Source organism: Calidris pugnax, unplaced genomic scaffold (genome assembly GCF_001431845.1).
Source record: "Calidris pugnax isolate Ruff unplaced genomic scaffold, ASM143184v1 scaffold56, whole genome shotgun sequence".
Classification (NCBI taxonomy): Eukaryota; Metazoa; Chordata; class Aves; order Charadriiformes; family Scolopacidae; genus Calidris; species Calidris pugnax.
The window spans coordinates 5,979,377-5,999,886 of NW_015090839.1; the positions used below are offsets into that span (position 1 = coordinate 5,979,377).

General features: G+C 39.9%; 1 protein-coding gene across 1 annotated transcript; it reads left to right on the forward strand.

The window, feature by feature from the left end:
* Positions 1-4,666: 4,666 nt before the first annotated feature.
* On the forward strand, positions 4,667-18,642 carry FBXO33 (F-box protein 33). Its single transcript, XM_014941636.1, has 5 exons — positions 4,667-4,672; positions 5,204-5,217; positions 6,507-6,617; positions 12,148-12,833; positions 16,173-18,642. The coding sequence occupies exons 1-5, from the start codon at positions 4,667-4,669 to the stop codon at positions 16,442-16,444; spliced, it is 1,089 nt and encodes a 362-aa protein (XP_014797122.1). The 3' UTR covers positions 16,445-18,642.
* The last annotated feature ends 1,868 nt before the right edge of the window (positions 18,643-20,510 follow it).

The following is a 20,510-nucleotide window of genomic DNA, read 5'->3' on the forward strand; positions in this document are numbered from 1 at the left end:
GGGGGGGGTAGGGCCGCGCCCGGGCCGGCGGGAGGCTGAGGGGAGGCGGCGGGGGCAGGCCCGACGGGCGCTGGTGGAGCGGGGGGGGGCAGGCCGAGCGGCTGCAAACTACCTTAAATTTTTACTGTATTCCGGCGTTTAAGGGAGAATATAACAGTAGGGAAAAGCCTCGTCTGTGTACGATGGTAGAAACTTCGCCTTCCTTTGGAAAGAAGGGGTTGGGGGGGGCTGGAGCTTCAGCCGAGCCGGGAGGTGGGATGTGGTGCCCAACAAAGCACCTTTTTCTCGCTTCGACACGGCAGCGCTGCCGCTGCTCACGGGCTTTGGACCCCTTATGCCTGGCTGCGAAATAATTAACGTCATGAGAAACTCGTCTGTGTGTGTGTGGGGGGGGTGGTGGTGGTGTGTGTGAAATTACAGCAGTGGTGTTTTCCTGGAGGCAGAGGGGGATGGAGTCCGGCCCCAGTGAAATACTCTCCCCTTTCCAGCTCTGAGGGGTTTTGCTGCTGAAAAGCTGAGTTTTCGTGTTACCTGCTAAAGTGAGAGCTGACTCCGTTTTGACTAGGATGAAGTTTTTATGCTTTTTTCTTTTTTTTTAAGTTAAAAAACCACTTGAGACGTAAATAACCAAATTGAATTTAAACAATAGCAATCTTTTCCTGTGGTTTGGATTTAAGACATGTTTAGATGCTTTTAAAGATGTTTTAAGATGCTTTTTCACGGACTTAACTTGAGCAGCTTGATTTCCTCTGGTTGGGGTTCTTTAAAATGAAAGTGCTCGTGTTCTCTTTGCCGTGTGTGGGTGCGATCAAGATAAATATATTTTAAAAAAAGATAATAATCAGATATCCCAATATATGGCCTCTAGTCAGTATCCAGGACAGGAAAGTGAGGATCTTACGGTTAGGTTATGATGCATTTGGAAAGCCATGCAGATTTTAGGATATGAAACAGTTAATATTATTTCCCCTCTGTGTGCATATAGCTTCTCCTATCCAAAAAAAGAAAAAAAAGCTGCAAGTATTTTAGGGTATCCTTAGGATGAATTAAACCTTGCTGTTGGCCTTGGGAAAGCTGCCTGCAACTGAATCGTGGTCTGGTCACCACCCCTCTTTGGTTCCAGGGGGATTAGAGAGTAGTTTGAGGCCTTCTTTGCTTCTTTATTTTGAACTGTAGCAAGAGAACTTTAAATGTGATTCCTCGTTGGTTTGAGATGAATGCAAATGTGGTGTGTGAAGTCTCACTTTCAATTCCTCTGCTCTCTTGCGCCCAGCAGGTACTTCCTGTGGCGCAACTGCGATGGTCCGGAGTTACAAACCTTACTGCTGAAAATGGTGGTCTCAGCTCACCTTTGTCTTAATTTATTTCTTGCCCTGTGAATCCTCGGTGTGCAAATCACGATTGTCTCTCTTGATTGGCTGCCTCTTGCCTTTAAAGGAGCTTTCACTTAATTGTTGAATCCAGCTAATGTCCTAAGAGGAAAAAAATGTTGAAGCTGTGTTGGTGATTATCTGATCAGAGACAAATATCACTACATGAACTTGGAATTTTAAAATAAATAGTATTTGCAGGAGATGTTGCCTGGGGGTTTTGTAGAAAAGAAACTAGAATGCTGTGTGGTTGTTTTTTTTTCCTCTGTCTCACTAAAATATGAGGCTGTCAAAATTGAATGCCTTGTGAGAAGGCTTTTGGTATACTTTTTCTTTTAAAAAAGATTAGTATACATGGCCTTATGTGAAACTTGTACAAGGACATTTGCTTTCTAAATTTTTTTTCAGATTCTGTATGCGCAGCGTGGCTCAGGACTGCAGTAAAATACTGTATAGAGGTAGTTGTTTCTCTGGTAGATGAGTATCATCTTGGTGGTAAGCCAGAGGTGTGAAAAGTTACCAGCTTTGATAGGATTTTGCATTAGAATACTTTCTTGCTGTCTTCAAATAATTTTCATGCTGCTCTTTCATTTTGAAATGAATAATGTGTTACTGGGAATCCCAGGGTACTTGGTTATTACAGCAGACTTTTTTTTTTTCTGAACATTTAAAAAATTAGGGGGGGGATTTACATTTAATGCTTGACCTTTTATTTACTTTGTGAACAGAATCCTCCTTTTCCTTGAACAGACGAGGTTTTTAGTTTAGTTCAATGTGTGGTTTTTTTTTTCTTGCAAGGTAAATACCCCTAACTGATTAGTTTCCATGTAGAACTTTGGTTTTGAGCTCTTTTGGTTTTGGGGGTTTTTTTTTAGCTCCTTTTTTTTTTTTTTCTCGAGTCAAAAGTCGACTTTTGACATTGAAAAGGGGTAGGAAGGAGCATCAACTTATGCCAAATTGCTAATTAGTTTTCACTGTGACCACATGTCTAAACCTGAGGCCATGTCACCTGCTTGATGCTTACTTTTGTCTAAGCAATAACTCCAGTCCAGTCACTTTATTTCTCTGCTTCTGTTTATTCATCTGTAATTCAAAGATAATTAATAATTCCTTACTGGGTTTGCCGTATATCATTGTACATGGGATGGCTATTGTAATTTCCAAAATAATGGAAACAGCAGCGTTTGTAACTTCTCTGGTGGCTGAATCACTGTAAGTACATTCCTTTTGGAATTAAGTTTAAAACAGGATGGTTCTTTCATAACTCCTGTCAGCCCTTATGATAGCTTTTTGGCAGAGAAGTTCAAAGAACTTCCATCTTATACTTCAGAGCTGGGTAGGAGGAGATCTACTTTTATGAAATGGTATGCTGTTTCTTAACTGTGTGATCTTGTTGTAGGCTTTTAAATCTATTATTAAACAATACAGTAACAACCTCCCTCCTTGCAGGAAAAAAAAAAACCCAAAAACTTTAGATGGCTCTAGAATTCCTGGAGGATTTACAATACCACAGGACGTAAGAAAAGTAGTGACTAAAAGTAATGCTATTTCTAGATGCTGTCTTGGGTAGAGGAGAATGATGTGTACTTTTGCTAACAAAAATGCTTTCTGTGCAACATAAAATTGCCAATTTCTAAGCTAATCTGCACATTAAGTCTCCAAAAAAATATTTCTGAGCGACCTTTGCTAATACTGATGGAATTAAGGAAATAACTAACATTGTCTGCAACTCGGTTTAAAAACAACTGATAGTATTCTGACAAGTCTTACTGCTGACAGCCAGTTATCATCCAAAAAGGTACATTCTAGTTCTGCCTCATATTTGAGGTAGAGCTCAAGTTGCCATAAGCTTTATTTTGTGGGTGGCAGCATATTACTCCCAAAATACTGCTTTAATAGCACTGGGACCATGATGAGCTCTAGAAATCTATTATTTATTTAATTAAAGGGTACTAAAATACCGATTATAGTGGTCTGTGACTTTACCATGTGCTGTTATGTTTATGGCAGTAAATGAAGCAAAATATACAAAAGTATATTGTTGCTTAAACAGTTGATGGTTCTATTTTCTATTTAAAAAAAAAAAAGGGGGGGGGGTGGGTGGCCATAATGTTCTGTAACAATATCAGGAGGGACAAGTTGTTTCTTGGTGGTGATTAAGAGAACTTAATCTGCACCTTCTCAAATTGATCTTTCAAAACAAAGTTCTGGAAGGCAGGTGGGAGGGCGACAAACTTTCTGTGAGTCATTTCAGTGCATACAGCAGCTAATAACCGACTGCTGATCGTTCAGGAGGAAAATTCTGTGTTCTTTTATGTAACTCTGAAATCCCAAGGTATGGCCTCCCCTCTGGCTGCTGATAAAGGAAGATAGGAAGGTCGTGATTTCTGCATCACCTCCCCTTCCTCTGCAGTATGTTAATTTGTGTGGCCTGTGTGATCTTTGCTGTGGAAACAAAAATGCAGATTATAGTAAAACAGTGGTATCTTGGTGAAGTACGGTATCTATCTTGGAGCTGCCAAAAACTGGTGAACCTCTCAAAACAGTAGACTGCATCTGTATTTGAGGTTTTCTAATGGCTCTCTTCTGTTGGTTTAAACAGGCAGCTAAAACTGGCAAAAACGAGTATAATAATACAATATGTGCCTTCCCACTTTGTTCATGTTGAATGTAAGCAAGACAGTTCTGTTCTTTTTTCATTGGGTGTTCAAACAGACTGACCAAAAATGAAGATGGAGCCTAGTAAGAAGCTTAATAGTTTTGATAGGTTTTTTGAGTTATTGGAAAATAAATGGTTTAGAAACGCCCCCCAAATGCATGTTCTCCCTCAGCTGTGTGTATGGGTAATACATAGGATTCAGGTGCCATCATGACTTCTAGCAAAATATGACAATTAACTTCTAAATAATTTTATTTAAATAGCAATCACTTTATTACTCTCAGAAATAAATATGAGATGTGAGCTGAATGCCATAGAGATTATACAACACTACAAATAGTAGCAAAAATCTAATATTGTGTTGAACTGTGATCAGATTTGTTGATGGCAATAGCTGTGCTGTGAATGGAAAAATAATTGGATCTTTTCATTGGTTAAGTTTTGAGGTGGAGAACTTTCCTGTGTGTCTCTGAAGCACATTAAATGGCAGTCATACATGTAGTAAAAACATGTGGGATACTAGTAAATGGTGTTTTATGTGTCCTGTAGTTCCGTGGCTCTAGAATTAATACCTGCCTACAGCAGGATTCACTGGGGGTGTGAGTAGGACATAACAAGACCTGTGCGTGACGTGAATATGCAGGTGATTCAAAATTGTTCTGAAGGTTGCATTTTGTCTCAGCTCTCAGAATTAAGTCACCGAGATCAGAAGATAAAAGCTTAATTATAGCATTGGCTGTGAACGCTGCCTTTCACACCAGGTGGAGGCTTCTGCTGCTTTCCCTGTCATACCAGACTATCTTTTACAGCTTTTCAGGAAAGAAGAGCCCAAAATACTCTCAGTGGTGCCAGTGTCTTCAGATTTCCCTGCCAAGCTTATTCTTCAGTATGATTAGGCATTTCCTCAGTCAGACTTACACAATATTGAGCGTGTGGTCAGGGCTCACTTTATATTAATGTATGGTCAGTGCAGTAGTGCCGTATTGGAAAACTAAATATTAAATGGTTAGACTTTCTGAAACAGTTGTAAAATCTTGGTATTTTGCTGCAGTACTTGTCTGACTCAATATGAAGCTCGTGGATCTTGCTATTAACTTCTTCACCTATAGAATAACAGTAGCAGGGGCAACAGTGGATAGATTTCAGGAAACTAGTGCATGGTTATCGAATACAGGAACTTCAGAACAGGTAAATAATGAGTTATATTAGATACCAGTTACAGACTGCAATTCATACTTTAAAAAAAAAAGTAAAACTTGGCTACTTGATTTTATTATTTTTATTTTTTTCACCCTCCTCTTGGTAGAATATCAGCTCATCCTGTGGAGGTAGTGAACTGGCACCAGAGCTTCCTCATGCTTCGAGCACTGTAATTGTATTGCATTTTCGTCAAAGCTGATCTAAAATATTAGCATATGATTTGTAAGACAGCAGAAATAAGGATTTATGTAACTCACTTAATTGTCAGCTACACATTAATTGGCATCTACTGTTTAAGGTGAATTTAACCCATTTGTGATGAAACTGGAGTTTCTGCCACGTTAATTACCAAGTGCAGACTAGTCCTTGCATGTTAGGAGTAAGTCTAATTTGCAGCATGTATAAGTAAAAAAAATGCTGACCTGAAACTTAGTCAGTTAATAAAACTAAAATCTTAAAAGTGAATGCTACGCAGCTACTCTGAAACTGCAGTAATTTTTGTATCTCTCAATTGATCTTTTTTTAAGAATAGAAAAGATGCAAGTCAGAGAAATGAACTGTAATAGGGAAAGGAAAACGGACTGTCTAGCACACTGAGGAGGTAGTTATTTCACTTCTTTTTAGGCATCCCTTCTAAAAATTAAAATTATATGTTGTGGTGGACCACTAATGCTTTTCTCCTCTTCTGGTTGCTGATGGGAAGTATGAGAACAGCTTCTCCTACTTTGGTATCACAGAAATTAGACACTGATTAGGGTGTGGGGAGCTTTCATTTTTCCTGTCTGAGGCTTGTGTTGCCTCGATTGATGCAGGTTTGGGTTCCCATTTGTAACCCAGCTGTAATATGTAAGTGCTCAGGCACGGTTTGCAGTTGTGTTCAACTTGGGCTTCAAATGTTAAAAGGAATAGGTGTTTGATGTTTTCATCTGCAACACTTAAATCCTTGGAACATGTGTGTTAAAAGTGCATTGAAAGCACTGCTGTAAGGTGTTTGGTTTTTTTTTTTGTTGTTTTTTTTTTTTTATGGCACGGGCCTGCTGAAAATACTCCTGTGGTGACTGAAAACTGGCATTTGCTTTTACAGCTGGATTCAGCAGTTTGTATAGTCCTCTTCCCCTTTAGACTTCAGTCTTGGTTTTTTGTAGTTCCATATGTGCCTGAATTACGTGTTCCATATAGTAAGGTGTTCTTATTGCCTATGTTTGTCTTACTCAGAACGATTCCTCACAGTGTTTTAATTTTGTATACAGATTCCTTTTTGTTTTGTCGTTTCATAGGAACCTCCAGAAGTTAAGTCTCTTTGGGGATATAAGCATTCTGCAGCAACATGGAAGTATATCAAACACATACCTCGGCAAGGTTGACCCTGATGGCAAAAAGATTAAGCAGTAAGTTATCTTTGTAAATTATCAAATATGTTAAAATAATAAAAACTGATAACACAAATTTTAATGCCTGAAATATGTGACTAAGAAAGTTTTAAATTTTTTAATAGGATGAGAATCTAACTTCTTAAATTGAGTTGGTTTCTGTTCCTAATATTTACATGAAGTAGTCTGTTTCTGTGGCTTTTTTTTTTTTCTTCCTTCTCAGCAGGGTGAGAATCCTTTCTTTCCTCTTTTCATTGTGTTCTAGAAACAATATTATGTTAGTGGAACAAAAGGGGAGGGGGGATGAGGGGCTGGTACCAGCACCTCTACTATTGCTGTACATGAAAAAATTAGAAAAGGAAGTAATCTATTGTATTTCAGCAGGAATTGAGGATGTGTAGCGAGTGAACTTGAAAGAGAGCATAAACACAAACAACTTATTTCAAGTTCCATTTCCAGACTAGGTTATGTATTTGCAGAATTCTTGGAAGATCATAGCTTACAACATGCTTGTTTAGTTCAGAGGTGTATTTTAGCTTGCCATAATTATGTTACAGTACTGTCCTTGAATGTGTATAATAAGAATATCTAATTATTCTTCTTTGGAAAAAAAATAAATACAGTGTAAAAAGCTACTGGCTTCTGGAATAAATTACCACAGAGGGAATGATGCCAAGTTAACTGTTTTAGCAGTATTGCTAAAACATTCTACATAGATAAAAACTGAATACCATCATTTTAATTTGTGTCAGTTAAAACATATTTCTGCCAGTAGCTTGGCTGGGAGAAGTACAGCCACTCTAGATCTTTATTATTTTTTAGAGTGTTTTTAGAACTAGTATTAGGTATATTATCAGATCAATGTATGTATGTGAACACAGCCATGGAACTAAATGTTTGGTCCTGACTTAAATTTGCCGAACACTGCAAATGCAGATGTGTGTCTTTTGTCATCCATTATGCTTAGAATGCAGAATTTAGAGCAATTTGGGATTCCATTTAACATATGTACTGTAGTGCTGTATGCAGGAAAAAGGCTGATTCAGTAAAAGCTCCTTTTTTCATATCCTTTGTTGTGAAAACATAAATATATAATCAAATCTTTGCCAAGGGACTTGAAGAGAGCCACCTAAGCAGATGTTTACTCAGCTGAGTACATGGTTAAGGATTTCTTCAGACAAATAACAAAAATAAGTATGAACGTTTTAGAGCCCTAAACCATTCAAAATTCATTATCTCATTTCAAGTTAGTCTTTCAGGTGAATATTGACCTTTGCACGTTTTGGAATGAGCAAATAAATGCTACCTTTGTTTGCTTTTTTTGTTTTGTTTTGGGTGGTTTTCTGTTTGGTTTTTTTCCTAGAATAAAACAATGTATTTGGGACCTACTAGTCCCCTTCTAAATTAAGGGAAAGCTGGTAGTGTTTTATTCAGTGTTCTCAAGTTCATCAGCACTAGCAGTAGCACTAGCGCTTCATGGCTTTTTATTCTTGTCTTTTGCACCTGGGATTTGCATCAGTTCAGTTGCAAAACTTGGATGCTGATAAATAACACTGAAAGACATTGAGCAACCTTTGGAGACAGTGTTATTGGTAGTTGAGGATTTTTGGAACCGATATGGTGATAACCTTACTGGCCGTTTCAGGAAATTCTTGGAATTGCAGCAGTCAGGGAAGAAAATGTAACACTTCCTTAAGTCCGTAGCATCAAGCTGGGTGTAACAGACTGTGGGTGAGATCCCGGGTAGCGCAGAACCGTTAGGATGCTCCCCAAGGTTAAGACCAAGGGTCGTTCTGAGGGAGGGGAGGCTTTGGGTTGAGTTGTCAAAAATGTACTTCTGCAGTGATCAGCATGGGTTTGTAATGCTTGTTCTTTTTCTGTATGGCATAGGTGTCCCCAGTTACTTTCTGAAATTCTCTTTCTGCTGAATTCCCCAACAGTAATGACTAAATTATAAACAATGCATTTGTCTTGAGTTGCACAAAGGGTTGTTGTTTAAAATTTTGGCTTTCTGAAATCTGCTTCCTGTGATTGATCCCTCTGGTTCAGATAGTTTGGTTTCCAAAAGAACCAGTTTATCCTCTGTTATTAAACAAAACATCTTGATTGATAGTCCTTAATTAAACAAATGGGCTCCACATGGACCTTAGCAATATGCTTGTTTTCTGTCCAGGGCCATCGATGTGCTTCAGTACTGGTCAGGACTGGTTTGGGGGCTTAAACACTAACTTGGCCTGTCTAGTCAGGCTTTGGTCTGTCCTCCGGCTGAAAGCGCCATTTGGGGCATTAGTTGTGAAAGTAATTGATTTTGAGTTTGGTTTTTTTTTTAAATAGTTTGCCCCAGTATGATCATTTGTAGGTTTCAGGTGGATGGTAAACATCCTGTAATTGCTGCTTACAGGAAGCAGCAATGAAGCACGCTCCTTGAGGCACCACTAGGTTGTGTTGCTTTCTTCTAAGTGCTGAGTTCTGCTTGTATTTTTTGCTGTGCTTACTAAACCCTGCTTAAACTTCAGTTTTGTAAGAGAGCTTTAAGATAACCATGTCGAAGTTGGGATACACATTGTGCTACACCCTAGGTAGTTGAAGTAAAAGTTAATGTGGTAATGAAGTAGATGTTAATTCCTAAAAATTCACTTAATGTGTCTAAATTATTAGAACACAGTTCAAACTATTTTTGTAAACTCCAGTTAGATGCAGTCGGTTTATGAAAAATAGGATGTATGTAAGAATTTGCAAGGGAGGAAAAAGCTCATTGGGGTGTTTGAAAAATTTATTTGAAGTATGTTAAAACTAATGGCAGATGGCTTATATTGTGCTTCCATTCTCACCTTGCATAAAGCCAGTATTAAAAACAATAAAAAAATGATAACTATTAAATATTTTCTATTGACATGTTTGATGGTTTTCTATTAAATTGACAAAGAATTGGGGAAGGTGGCTGGCAAGTTTTTTTTAGGACCCATTGCTAAGACGTAGACTCTCAGCACAAATCTAAATACTTGTATAAATATGTTGGTGCTTGCACTAAAAAGTTGATGTGTAGATAGCATTGAGTCATTATCTCTGTTTTTAATAGTTAGTTAATGCAATTCCCACAGGGGAGAGAACCCACCCTACAGCTGCAGAGTTCTGTATCGTATTTCTTATTAAGTTGTGTGAGTACTAGAACAGTGCTCTTAGAAGCTTAGAGGTTTAAGTCATATCAGAAGCACAATTTAAACAGATTTTTAGTGCAGGGAGATACATAGATGGTGGTATTCTACTGAGCATCTCAAAATTGATTTGTCATCATCTTTTCAATTGTTCTGTAAAATATTAAAAGTGCTACTTGGACTATTACAAAATAAATTATACCATTGCTGCAACCATTGCAGCACCTTTTGTAGATGTGTATGGGGAGAGGGAAGAGTCTTTGTTCATTGGAAGAAATTAGAGAGGTTCCTGTGGTAAAATTCTTTGGGGGATTGTCAGAGAATCTGACTTCAATTTAAGCATTGGCAAAAATAATTACGAAACAGACATTGCCGTGATCACGTAGGGTTCATCTGAATGGTAAAAGAATTTAGGAATAAAACAGCCAAACTACACTATCTGTGACTCTTGACTTGTTTAAAACTGTGTTTAATTTGTGTTGCGGTTGCCAGTCCTCAGTTTAAAAGAAAAAGTATTCGGATCTGGATAGAAATGAAATGTTTAAAACTAGTGACTATACTAAGAAAAAGCCTGGGAGTTATTCTGAGGTCTATAATAGATAACTACAATAACCACACCAGCTTCTCCACTTACAAAGAGAAGTCAGGCCTTGCAAACCCAGTACATTCTCAGGAGAAGGAAGAAAGGTCATGCAGGCAAGGGAGAGGATGAATAAGGATTTGCAGAGGGAAAGGATGAATAAGGATTGATCTTTTAACTTTCTTACAACAGAAGGATTATGGGGCATCAAAGGTAGTAGGTGACATGTTCAGAGCAAGCGAGAAGAGGAGGGAATCGCACTGCAGATTTCTTTATTATTGGATGTTACAGTTGCTAAATCTTACTTGGATCAAAGAGGAGCCTGGATAAATTTGTAGAAGTGAGGTCCCTGAGGGTTACTAAGTACAGAAAGGCACCTCTGGCTCAGGAGGTCTGAGTGAGAAATTTTTGAAAACTGAGGAGGTATTTGAGAGAGATGCCTACATAATTTCCTCTTTTTATTGCAGTTCTCAAGATGTTAGTGTTTATCTGCTGTCAGTCAGAATACTGGGCTAAATAAGCCTTTAATTTTGTCTGGACGTTATCTTGATTAAAGATATATGAGAATAATAACTTAATAACATTGTTTTGCTTAGATGTATAAAGCATACAGATATTCATAAAAACAGTGGAAAAGTATTTTCTGCAAACCATCACTCGATTTTGGGGCACAAAGAATTCTGTTAATTAGTTCTGGAGTGTTTGCATTTTATTCCTTTGTGTTTCAAGGACCTGCCATAGCCTGGCTCAGTTACTTCCCTTAAATGCTGATCTTTCTTTCTGGTTGACCAGGGTTTGAGATCAAACTCTTTATCGACACGTGTCCTAGAATGTATATGCTCAAAGAACAATTGTCATTTGGGCACGAGGATTCTTTTGGGCCTTAGCAGCTGTGGGATGAAGACTGGAAAAATAATTATTCGGAGAAAGTTTGTAGGCTTTGACTGTACTATTTGAATTTAGTATTCAAAAATCTTATCTTAATGTATTTTGTTCCCTTCCTGAATTAAATATCTAACCTGAAGAACATCCCTTCCTTCAAAAAAAAAATAAAGGGGTGGGAGAGGTGGGATGTCTCTGAATAAGTGCATGATAGTCATGCAGCACAATAAATGGCATGAGGATTCTGGCAGCAATAAACCGAGATTGAAATGTTACCAAGTCCATGTTGTTTTGATAAAACCTGAACCTGTTAACACTTGAAAATCCAGTTAGCTGTACATTAAGAGTTATTTAAAGGCTCATCTTATATGTTTGGTCTTTACTCTTTAATAAGCAAAGTCAAGCAAGTAGTTTCAGATGATTCTAACTTATGCTCAAAGCCAAGTTTCTGCAACCTTTCATTGAAAATGGCTCTTTTTTTTTTTTCCATATTGAATTTGCAGTTCTGGAGAGGTTAGCAAATATGAAACGCTGTTTTTAAAAACAAGAGCTGTGTTTTAAAAGCATTACGGGTTTTCTTATTTGCATAACCTTAAAACATATGTGGGAGGGTGTTAAATACGTGCTGAGAAATACATGAAATGAAGGTTCATAGTGTGCCTCTGCTTCTTGAAAGACAAAGTACATAATTTTTCTCAAGATAGTTTACAGTTTTAACCTTTTAAGTGCAGGGAAGGTTAAATTGCTGTGGGAGGTCTGCAGTCAGGTTCTAGAATTCGTAGTTAGCAAGAATGATAATAATAGCACCTTCCTGCAGAATAAGGCCTTAAATGAAAGAAGAAGAATTCTCAAATAAAAAAAATAGAATGCTATGCAATTGTAACACTAAACCATGTTTAATAGGATCATTGTCTGTTTTGTTTTCTTGCAGAATACAACAGCTGTTTGAAGAGATATTAGGCAATAGCAGGCAATTGAAATGGCTGTCTTGTGGGTTTATGCTGCAAATAGTAACTCCCACATCATTGTCCTCCTTATCAAACCCCATAGCCAACACCATGGAACATCTGAGCTTACTGGACAACCACATCCCTGGTAACACCACTCTCATCACTGCGGTTGAATTGGAGCGCTTTGTGAATCTGCGTTCGCTCGCTCTGGATTTCTGTGATTTTACAGCTGAAATGGCAAGAGTCCTGGCTGACAGCAACCATGTGCCTTTGCATCGACTGTCTCTCCTGGTCCATAGTGTTTCCATAATGCACAAGTCATTGGACAGCATGCCAGAAGATGAGAATTGGAAGGCGCTGACTCGCAACAGCACCAATCTTCGGGTCTATATAATGGCTTTTGATGTCAAGAGTGATGATATGTTAAGGATTCTTAAGCCCAGTATCCCCCTAGAGAGGATTCACTTTGACAGCTACATCACTTGTGTTTCAGGGGCTGTTGTTGACCTCATATCCAGGCAGTATGACAAGTTCCTCACTCATTTTATACTAATGAATGATGTGATAGATATGTCTGGCTTCCCTGATCTTAGCGACAACCGGAATGAAGATCCACTTGTCTTATTAGCCTGGAGGTGCACAAGACTCTCTCTCCTGGCTGTTCATGGTAGGTAATACGTTGCATGAGCACAGTATGTGACTTTGAAATGCTTGCAAGGCTTCAGCCTTTCTAATCGTGATGTGTTTCAGTAGATTGCTGTTCAAGAGTCTACTGCACGGTTGCTATACGTGCAGTAGTTAAACCTTATACTGGTATTTTCGTGCTTCAAAATGTGAAGGTGTTTATTGTGTATGAGTTCTAAACATACTTGTAGCTTACTAACTTCTGCTGAGAAGTCACATAGGATTTAATTAGATTGCTCACAGAAATGAGGATAACTAGGAATTGAGCATTCCAGGAGGCTTATCCTGAAAGTGGTCAGCACTGTGCAAGTTCCACCAAGTGGCTGGTTTCGCTGTTTTACTGTGGGCTCATGTGCTGGCAAGATTAGATCGAGCTTCCTGTTTGCAAATAACATGGATTAAGTGCCCCAAGGCTGAGGGGAGGAAGTCTGTTCCCAGTTTGGTAAGACTTTGCCAGCAGATGGAGGCTGAACAATAGAACGTGGAGGAGGTTGCCTCACTGAGTACATCGGTTTCACCAGTAATGCCAGAGCTAGGTTTCGCCCACATATTTATTTGTGATATAACTGCAGAGAAAAAAAACCCCTAAGTGTGCATTTTATTCAGCTCTGTCATCAGCACGGTGCTTGCTAGAGGTTACAGTTGTTTGGCAAATTTCAAGGCACCTGAAACTGAAATAATGCAGAATAGTTCTGTTTGTTTGTGCTGGAATCAGTTTGCCGCAGCATGAAGGAGTTAAGTGATGACTCTGTGTTGTGTTGCATAAGAAGGAATGCGTTTCCTCAGACTGCTGGGGGGAGTAAATCTCCAGTCATTCAGCACAAACAGGAGACACCTTCAGCACAAAGGTTGTGCATTCAGATTTCCATTGGCTGAAGTCAGAAGGTCCTGCTGTATTTGCTAGAAAAAGTTTTTCCACTGTCTTCTACTAAAAAAATCCTTGAGGCTTACCAAATAATGGTTTCTGGCTCTACTTGTCGTATTCCTCATGACACAGTCAAGCTTCCTTCAGGAAAAAATGGTCGTTTTATTCAAGGTGCCATAATTCTCTTTATATGTAACTGCTCAGGTTTCTTGTCCTGTCTCCTGGAGTGGTTACTCCTCAGTTCCCAGTAATTCTCTGGTGGTTTCTTTTTTTTTTTTCCTTCTGTTGTCCCTCTTTTGCTATTCGTTTACTATGAAAAAGGGTTTGATTTACATACAGTTTTGGTTGCCACTGGTCACTAACCAAAAGGGGAAGGGAAAAACATACCCTGAGGACAGTTTTTTTCCTTGGGGGCCTCAAGATTCTCTTCTGTCTTTTGTGGGAAGTCATATCATCTTTCCACCGAGATAGCATCTTCAGGAGCAGAGGAAAGATGGTTGAAGGATATTAAATACATTCTTGCAGAATGAAGGAGGGGTGTGAAGAGTGTGTAGCCACTTGTGATGGGATGGAGACAGCAGGATAGTCAGAGTAGTATGATCTGGCACTGTGAATGAAAAGCACAGCCCATTTATGGGTGCTGAAGCCTTTTTGGGTTTTTTTTTTTCCCCCTCTTCCTTGAAAGAAGGCTATTTCATGTGGCTTTTCAAGACTTTGTGTTGTAAACATACTGTGTTACCTATGAGAGTTGAAGTTTTTGCTAGCAAGACAAAACAAATAATGCTGCTGCCTGTGGTGAATGTGTTGTTCAGTGGTACTTGTGGTGAGGTGATCATTTGCTGTTGCCTCCTGAACACTTCAGCTGGGCAGAGGCTTTTTGACTGCTGGAAAGTTACTGAGAAACTTCAGGCAAAATTTTTGAAAGGAGAGTTAATTTAAAGGGAGATTAAGTTGAGAATAAGATGGTTGTTCCAGAGCACAGAGGATCTGACTTTGAAAAGTTGTAGCAAAAGCCATATACCTGGACCACAAGGATGGCACAAGGGACTTAACCGCAGTTGTTGTTCCCTTTATTCTTGCATTTTTTGGCAAGGTTTTCTTGGGTAAATTCCTTTATGATCAAGATAACTGGAGGGTGTTATCCTGAGAGGGGAGTGTCATTGTACAGGTGGAATTTTCCATTGTGTTTAATGTCCTGGAGCCTTGTTGACAGCTTCATCTTCTGTGTTGTGCTGGAGGAGAAGTATCAGCACATGAAAACTGTGGGAATTCATGCGTTTCTAATGGTTAATATACCAGAAACAAGCCATACAGATGTGTGCAGGCTTTGTTGTTGAAAACCTACCCTGAGCAACATAGTTACAGGAAATCTTAGAGACAAACAGAAAAAAGTAAAAGGAAGCAGAATTAAAAATTCTCCTTTATTACTTTGACATGTTTCTTCATTCTTTAACTAGCTGTCTTGTTTTGATACGTTATGATGTAGAGCATGTTAAGTGCGTTGTTGAAGACCAAACCAGTTAGTTTTTATTTCTCAGCAGCTTTACTTGCCCAGTTCAAATACTGTGCAGACTGCAGCTTTACTTGAAATCTAAGTGGGCATCTCACCAAGAGGCTTAGCACCTGTGAGAGTGATGATGGAGGCAGAAATGAGCCTTCCCTTTTGCAATGGAAGGGCTGACTTGGCAGAGCTCCCAAAAAGGGAAGTTCCCAGATCATCTGTGGTTTGCAGCTGAATAAGGAGGAGCTCAGCATTTGCCTTAGCCAGGGTACAGAAAGCTGACAGGTAACTGGGGAGTAGGTCTTTTTTTTTAAAGAGGGATGCCAATATGCACTAATGGGAAGGGAGGGAAGCTTTGTAATTATGTTTAATCTCAGACAGAATAACGAGAGGTATGTAAATCTTTTTTTTTAATCGTGCAACCTATTTCCTTGAGAGGCTTCAGGTTTGTGTGCATTGGGTTTTTTGTTTGTTTTCTTTGTTTTGCTTTCTTTTGTTGTGTTTTTTTTTCTCTTCCTATCTTTAATGCAATAAAAGCAAGCCAATTTTTTCTAGCACAAGCAGTCCTATTATACATTTGCTTAAAATAGTTGATTACTCACTTTTTTCATTCTATTTATTTATACTACAAAGTAGATCATAGGAGGTTTGAACTTATAGATGTAATTTGACTTGGAGTAAAGAAGTCCACTCTTCTACAAATAGTGAAGAAATTAGATCTAGAAAAGTTTGATCAAATGACCTGAAATATTTTTGATACTTCCTTAATCAGAATATAAAATGGAGCTTTATGACTTGCAACAACAACAAAATGTTGTGGGGGATTCTGCCAGATGGAAGATGACAAAATAGGTTGGGAAGGATGTCGAGATGATCTGGTATTAAGTAATTCAGTAAAAAAAAAAAAAAAGCCTTGTACCAAAATGACAAAAACTTTCTTTTCTTTCCCCTCTTAGGTTACACAGTTTGGGCTCATAATCTCATAGCAATTGCTCGTCTTCGTGGCTCTGACCTGAAAGTCCTGGAAGTCACAGAAGAAAGCATTGATTTCGACCAAGGAGAACTGGCTGATCAGGATGTGGATCCAGTTCACAATCTCATTGAGCAGGTGTCTCTCGGGTTGGGTCGGCCTTGGCACGCGGTCATGGACATAGAGCTGCTCAGTGTCTTCACTGAGCCAACCCGTCACTTCTACAGAGAGATGCAAAGCTTCAGTGAAGGCATTTAGCTCCTTATTTACAATTCCTGTGGTTACATATGCAAGTAGGGTCCTATTATGTTTTTTCAGTAGCGTGAATTAACCCCTTTTGTGCTGTGTTTAATCAGTATTAGCTATATAGAATTATATATGTGTATTCTACTTCTTGATCAAAGAACGTAGTCGGGTATTGGTTTAGAAGCTGAAAGTGGCAGTGTTTAGGGTTTTCACGGTTAATGGACTTGTCTACCAAACCTTACAGAGATGCAGCCGAAGGCTGTCTGAGGTTGCCGGCTAACTTTACTTCTATTGAGTAACTGCATTTGGAATTATTTTTCTATTATATCGGAGTTCTGTGCTCAGGAGCCAACTCTTTTTTTTTTTTTCTTTTTTTTAATACCCATATCCATAGCCCAGTGGATTTCTGTGCTGTCATTGTGTGCTTAATCTGGTAGCACGCTACTTAATAGGCTTAAAGGAAGAGAAGTCTCTCCGGGGCTGTTGGCTGTAAGACTCTCACCTGGCTTTATTTCACGTGCAGATTGTGAAGCGTGACTGAAGGCCCAGTCCCAGCTTTTCTTAGCTGTTAAGCAGCGGTGGGAAGCACCAGCTTTTCAGGTACCTGCACTTACTTAAACAGATTCACTCCATGAGCTGTAGTCTTTGGGATTCCTTGCAAACTCCTCCTCGTTTATTCTTGTGTTCTGTCATCTTCCTTAAAAAGTTAGCTTTGGGCCAAAGTTTAAAAAGAAAAAACAAAACAAAAAAAACCAACCAAGAACGTGCACTCCGATGAGGTAAAAACATAACAGTGAAGACTTGGCTACAAAGGTAACACCTGCAAACAAACATTAGTCGTGAAATCCCTAGCAACCGAGTCACTGGATTTTCTCTGTCAGCGCCTGTGTCAGCTGCCAAAGAATAGATTAAAAACGAAGAAGTGCCCACATGCTGGCAGGGGCAGGCCAACTTCTGGCCAGCCAGATACTGCTAGATTGTAATATATAAGGTCGAATTTCGACCTGTGGTACACAGCTGTGCTGTGGCTCAGTCAGCAACCTCAGAACTCTTAACAAACATGCACCTGTTTCACTGTGAATAGTGAATGTAAAGGAAGGAAAGGAAACAAATACAAAGCTTGTTCTATCACAGGTATGAGCTGCTATGATGCATGAAGAACATTCCATGAAGTATGTTTTAAAATCTTGTTATATCTGAGAGGCTTTAAAAGCCGATTTAACTGTTTCAGGGCAACCGCGGTACAGACGTGGTCTCTGTGAGACTTCCACCTGACCCCAGTTTTAAGTGGTACGAATGTTGTGCATTTAATGTTTAAAGGACAGTCTGCAATAATAAAGTAAGTGGCCAACGTGGGTGCCCAGCAGTGCTGAGACCTGGCTGCTATATTGTAAGCTTTGGAAAACACAATTTATGCAACAGATGTCCAGATATGATTCTATTTATGGAAAAAGTTTATATGTGTTTTACAAATGGTTTTACCATCTTATATTAAAAATGACCTTTTGACAGGTGTGCGCTGTTTTGTCTCCAGTGAGCACATACCATGCGGATTTTATATGTACATCAGTAGAGTGAATCCACTGGCACAGTGTGTGTATATGCCAGATGTGGTGAGATTTTATCTTATAAATGTGATCAGATAAAAAAAAAACTCCTGACAGAAAATGTAAGGAAACCAGCTGAATGTTTGAATTGATGACTGATGTTGTATGGTTTATGTTAAATGTATATTCTTTTAATCAATGAATAAAGCATTAAAAATTGATCGCTGTATAAAATACTTTATTGTATCAGCATGAAGATTTCTAGAATTAAAACGCAACATCGTTCATAAGCTCTGTATAACTGGTAGCTCCCGTTGTGTTTAGGTCAACAAAAGAGTCTAAAATAAGTCGTACAGTAATATTTTATTTTTTTTTTAATTTGGCTGAATTTTGTCAACATTTTGGGGGGTGGAGGACGGGGAAGGATGCTTTGCTAAAGATCAGACTATCAGGCCAGTTAGCACCAACAGTTTATCATGATGTGACTTATTGGACTGATACAGTAAACTGTGGATTGTAGAATATAGAAGACTATTTTTGAGAAATTCCTGCCTCCGTTGCAATTGCTTAAATCAAAATCTAATGTGCTCAAGAAAAAAAAGAAAAAAATGTGTAGTACTTCTTTGGTGTCCCACTATTAAATAGATGATGAATACCTGCAAATGCTTCGGTTTGCCGTTTTATCCGTGCTCAGGGAACGTAGCGGTGCTTTGGGAGTGGGAGCTGTGCCTGGGTGAGCAGTGAGAGCTGCTGGGGGGGCTGCTGGGGGTGTCCCCCCCATCCCCTCCTGGCACAGAGTGCTCAGTTTGAGCTGCTCGGCTTCATCTCTTTGGTCCTCCAAACCGCTACCAAGTGTGAGAGTCGTTTGCGTGGTCTGCTGAGTCTCCTCAAGTGGGGAAGCGAGGTCATTTACCGAGGTGCTGAAGGGGTAATAAGGTAAATAACAGCTTTTTGTGTCCTGGTAAAGTAGAGGGACTTAGTCTCAATATCTTTCAGGGCTCAGCCTCAGGAGGGAGGTTTCTGTAGCAGTTAAATCTGCCAGGGGATTGGTCAGCGTCATCTGGTCCTTAAATGTGGTCATAAAGTGATCAAACTTTTTGGCTCTTTGTCTGTGCAGCTTCCTGAAGGGGATGCCGTGGCCTCCAGGTTGAACAGAGGTGCAGGATGTTAATTGTCCCTCCGGCGAGCGCTGTGTCCCTGTGGGTAACTGTGGAAAGTGCCTTGTTTACCTGTTTTCTGTTACGTAAATGTGTTTCTCATTTTAGGCTAACCTAATTTCCGCCTTGCTTTTAATTAACTTAATCTTGAGAGGTAAGATAGAGAGCAGGAGGAAGGGGCCACTCGCGGATGGCAGGGAGATGCGCAGTCCCACTCACTGCGGTTACAGCCGGCTGTACCAAGGGGTAGTGGTTACTCCTGCTCTGCCTTTCCCTGTGGTCTGAGGTCCAATCCCTGGGAACGGCGCCTGTTCCAGGCCCCGAGTCAGTGTAATTAAGAAAGATGATAGTGGTCCGTGTGTGTTACACCTACGGGGAGCCCAGCGAGGCGTGAAGAGAGTGGTGAAACCCACGCCTGGAGTGGCGTTGGAGCAACACGCTGCTGATGGTGCTGTGCTCTTAGAAATAAGTAAGAGCTGGTTTTGTTGGTTGTGTGTATTTTTAGCAGTAACCTGAGTTAGCGATGCCAGGGGGAAGGGGCTGAAGCAATTGGAAATCAAGTGTTAGGAAAGGTCAGATGGTCCTACTGGGGAGAGTGCAGGTGTGTTTGGAGTGGGGCCACGCTCCCTGGGACTCTGAAATGACTTTGAGTTTGTGTCATCCCAAAGGGGATTTTTAGATTGTGTTGTGTGTGTGGTTTTTCCTTGTTTTTTTCCTGAAGAGTCGGTGATGTCAAGCTCGTCTTGCTGTGTCCTACATGTAGCAGCAGGGAGCTGGAAGGCAAGCCCTCCCTTGTTAAAACCAGATGCCTTTTCTTTTGGAGGGGATGGGACAAGGGCTTCACCCCATGGGCGCTCGTGTCACCCTTCTCCCTTAAACCCCTCTAAACACCTCTGTGGGGTTACTGCACCAGGGCGTAAATCCCAGCTTGTTTTAAAATTGCTTGTCTGCAGATAAAATTGTGGGCTATTACTGGGGGGGGGAAGTCTGAAATGATTCTGTTTTCTCCAGGGGCTTGTCCCGCCTCAGCCCAGCCTACTGCTGAGCTGCCTGCAGCTGCCGGGATCTCTGTGGGCACAGAGCAGATTGTTTTGGTGGAGGAAGAATGGATTTTTTTTGCAGACAGTTAACTTCGTTACAAGCTAGAACAAGTATTTAACCCACACAGAGCAAACACTGTTCATAAAGATATAGCTACATATATAATCTTAGTGTGAGTTGGATAAAAGGGTTCTTCTGGTGGCAGTTACTGTCGAACTGAGGACCTCAGTGCTCTCCCCTGGTTCTGCCCACGGGGACAAGGTGACAGCTGGCAGCTCTGGTTGGTCCTCGGACTGACAGGAAGGGCGAGGGTAAAACCACATCGTCCCTTTC

Excerpts from the sequence above, each read along its gene's own strand:
- FBXO33 (XM_014941636.1), top strand. Across the intron at positions 6,618-12,147 it reads GATGGCAAAAAGATTAAGCA|AATACAACAGCTGTTTGAAG; the intron begins GTAAGTTATCTT and ends GTTTTCTTGCAG. Across the intron at positions 12,834-16,172 it reads CTCTCTCCTGGCTGTTCATG|GTTACACAGTTTGGGCTCAT; the intron begins GTAGGTAATACG and ends TTCCCCTCTTAG.